At 41.4% G+C, this 2,599-nt stretch overlaps 1 protein-coding gene across 1 annotated transcript in view; it reads left to right on the plus strand.

Moving 5' to 3' along the window:
- The first annotated feature begins 285 nt into the window (after positions 1-285).
- arid5b (AT-rich interaction domain 5B) overlaps positions 286-2,599 on the plus strand; it is a 77,536-nt gene continuing 75,222 nt past the window's right edge. Inside the window, exons 1-2 of the mRNA XM_069692940.1 lie at positions 286-349; positions 691-945. Coding sequence (XP_069549041.1) covers positions 329-349; positions 691-945 — 276 coding nt within the window. The 5' untranslated portion in view covers positions 286-328. The remainder of the gene's footprint in view (positions 350-690; positions 946-2,599) is intronic.

The raw sequence follows: 2,599 nt of genomic DNA on the forward strand, positions 1-2,599 counted from the left end.
ACATACAACTGCCTCTCACTGATTATTAAAATGTTTTATGATTTCATAGTTATATTGTAATATTTTGCCTAAACACACAATTGCACTGCATAGAAATGCGCTGAAAGGGTCAGAATCACAGATTTACTTCCTTAAATTAATACACAGACGCATGCAACGATTCTAGCAGTGTATTTAAAAATGAAACCAATTTTTCTGCGTACATTTTATTACTAAAACACGATGTTTTAAACTCTACAGAAATATGTCTCTTGCAGGACCTTCGGCAATCCATTCAAGCCAGCAAGTTTGGAGAGCGTGTTGAGTTTAATCAATTCATAACGTCGAGATGGAGCCGAACTCACTGAAGGTAACGTTTGTTATCGACTGTCGATTTATTTTATTTTCACATTGCGCTAATCGCCACCTTTAGGCTCTTGTAAGCTGTACTCGTGTGCCAAATCCACAAAACTTTGACATAGTGCATTTAGCATGACCACATATGTGTCATATGTTGAACATCTAAAAATAGTTACATGATACTGATTATGTTCAGAAAACTTGAGATCCCCCTGATGTGATATTTGCCAGCCGTGCGTAATTGAAGCAGGATCGTTTGAAATGTTTATGTCCGATCGGTTGCGATTTGTTTACCAGTAGTGTCGATAAGCCATTCATTAATTTATCTGTTTGTCTTTTTCTCCTCCACAGTGGGTGGGCTCGTCTTGCGGTTTACATGGACCATATATATTCTATAAAGCCTTTAAATTTAACCGGGACGGCAAGCCGAGAATTCTGTCTCTCGGAGACTTTTTCTTCGTCAGATGTAAACCAGAGGATCCTATTTGCATAGCGGAGCTTCAGCTGCTCTGGGAAGAAAGAACAAGCAAGCAACTTTTATCAAGCTCCAAACTTTATTTTCTACCCGAGGATACTCCCCAGGGACGGACAGTCACTCACGGAGAGGTAGGAACATCAATTGCCTGACGAATAATCGTGAATCAGTGGGATTTTTTTTTTTTATTCGTGTCTATTTTCTCCGTGTTCGCGAGGATTTTATTAAACAGCATCTTTACTGCATTAGGAGTTGGCGGTGGATGTCTCCGGTGACAGAGGCATTCATAAACGCATGCATTGATACTGACATTGATGTATTCGAGCAGTAAAAGGAATGACCTGCAGCGGTATTTGTTCTCTAGTTTTACTTTAGCCTATTTGTCTATTGTGGTGTCAACTGCTGAATGTGCACTTGCCCAGCTGCGCTCAATAAGGCTGCCTCTGCGCTGTATGGGGTTAATTGTGATATAAAGGGGGAAAATCCGCAAGAATCCTGCGCCTGGGCTCTGTCATTTCATTTCTTGGTAAAGCGTGTCAAATGCTGACATATGGGCGGAAATTGCGAAACGCTAATGAATGCATGGGATCAAACTGGCCCAGATCGGTCGCTACGATAGTTATTAGATATTTTGTAATGCCTGCTGATGTTGAAAGAGGCAGAGCGAGTCATAAAGCGTGGCGGAGCAAAGCCAGCGCTGACACGTTTAAACTACTCTCCACGCTTTGCATAATTTTCCATGTGAACATTTCCATCCTCAACAATGCGATATTGTCTGCTCACATTTGAGGCAGCACTTAAAACGCCTCTGTGTTACATTACGCTGTTGTTGGCACAGGAAAGCAATAGTTATGATTGACTGTGGCCATATGTGGCGCTTGTGATCCGGTTACATCGCTGCACTGAATGGCATTACTCTGATTATTGAGAGTTTTTTTTTTTTTTTTCCTCATAACGATGTGTTGTTTTCTCTCCGATACGACAACAGCACTTTAATTACTGCTCTCTGCTTTTGATCACTCGCGGCTGCGTGGAAATGATTCTCTGCTGCTGTTATATTGTTTATAGGGAAGGACAAAGCCGTGTTTGTACTTGACTCTTCCGCTGATGGTTTACTTACATTCTTTCCTCTTGAGTAATAGAGTGGCTATCACATTTCCCTTTCATGAGAAAGGTGGCTATTTATGGCCTGCCGCTTAGACAAGCTATCATCCTTGTGAATTCTTCTATGAACGGGTATCATCTCCTGAAGCCCCCTCGCTTCAGTCGTTAACACGCTGCAATTATTTAGTAATTACTTTTGAGTGTGTGCATTGCCGATTCTGAGGCCACACTTGCCCAACGAGATGTCAGCTCCGCCCCTTTCCCAAAGACGTATTTGCATTGCAAAGTGCTTACATTCCAGTCCATTGAGTATATCTGGAAAATATTATATTGAACTACCAGAAGGTCTGCGCTGCCAATGCAAATGAAATCTCACTTTTTTTTTTTTTTCACATGAGGGGAAACACAGAAGGAAAAGAAACAAAAGTGAAATCATCTGCGTGAGTTTGTGTGTTTGTTAACAGTTAAATCATCTGAGGAGGAATGCAAGCAGTTTCCCTGCATAAATTATGCATTGCAGCACCCGATCCTGCGAGGTACACTTGCTTTGAAGTTGGACAGATTATAGAACAGACAAGACATTGAAATAATATAATTTGGGGATGAAATGTTTGAGTGCAATGAAGGTGCCTGCAGGCTGACCTCAATTAAAGGGCTTGTCAAACGTTCTGCTCTCAGCGA

Source organism: Brachyistius frenatus, unplaced genomic scaffold (assembly GCF_029030835.1).
Source record: "Brachyistius frenatus isolate BFR_SWC_R1_liver_20210118 unplaced genomic scaffold, ASM2903083v1 Contig_13, whole genome shotgun sequence".
NCBI lineage: Eukaryota > Metazoa > Chordata > Actinopteri > Embiotocidae > Brachyistius > Brachyistius frenatus.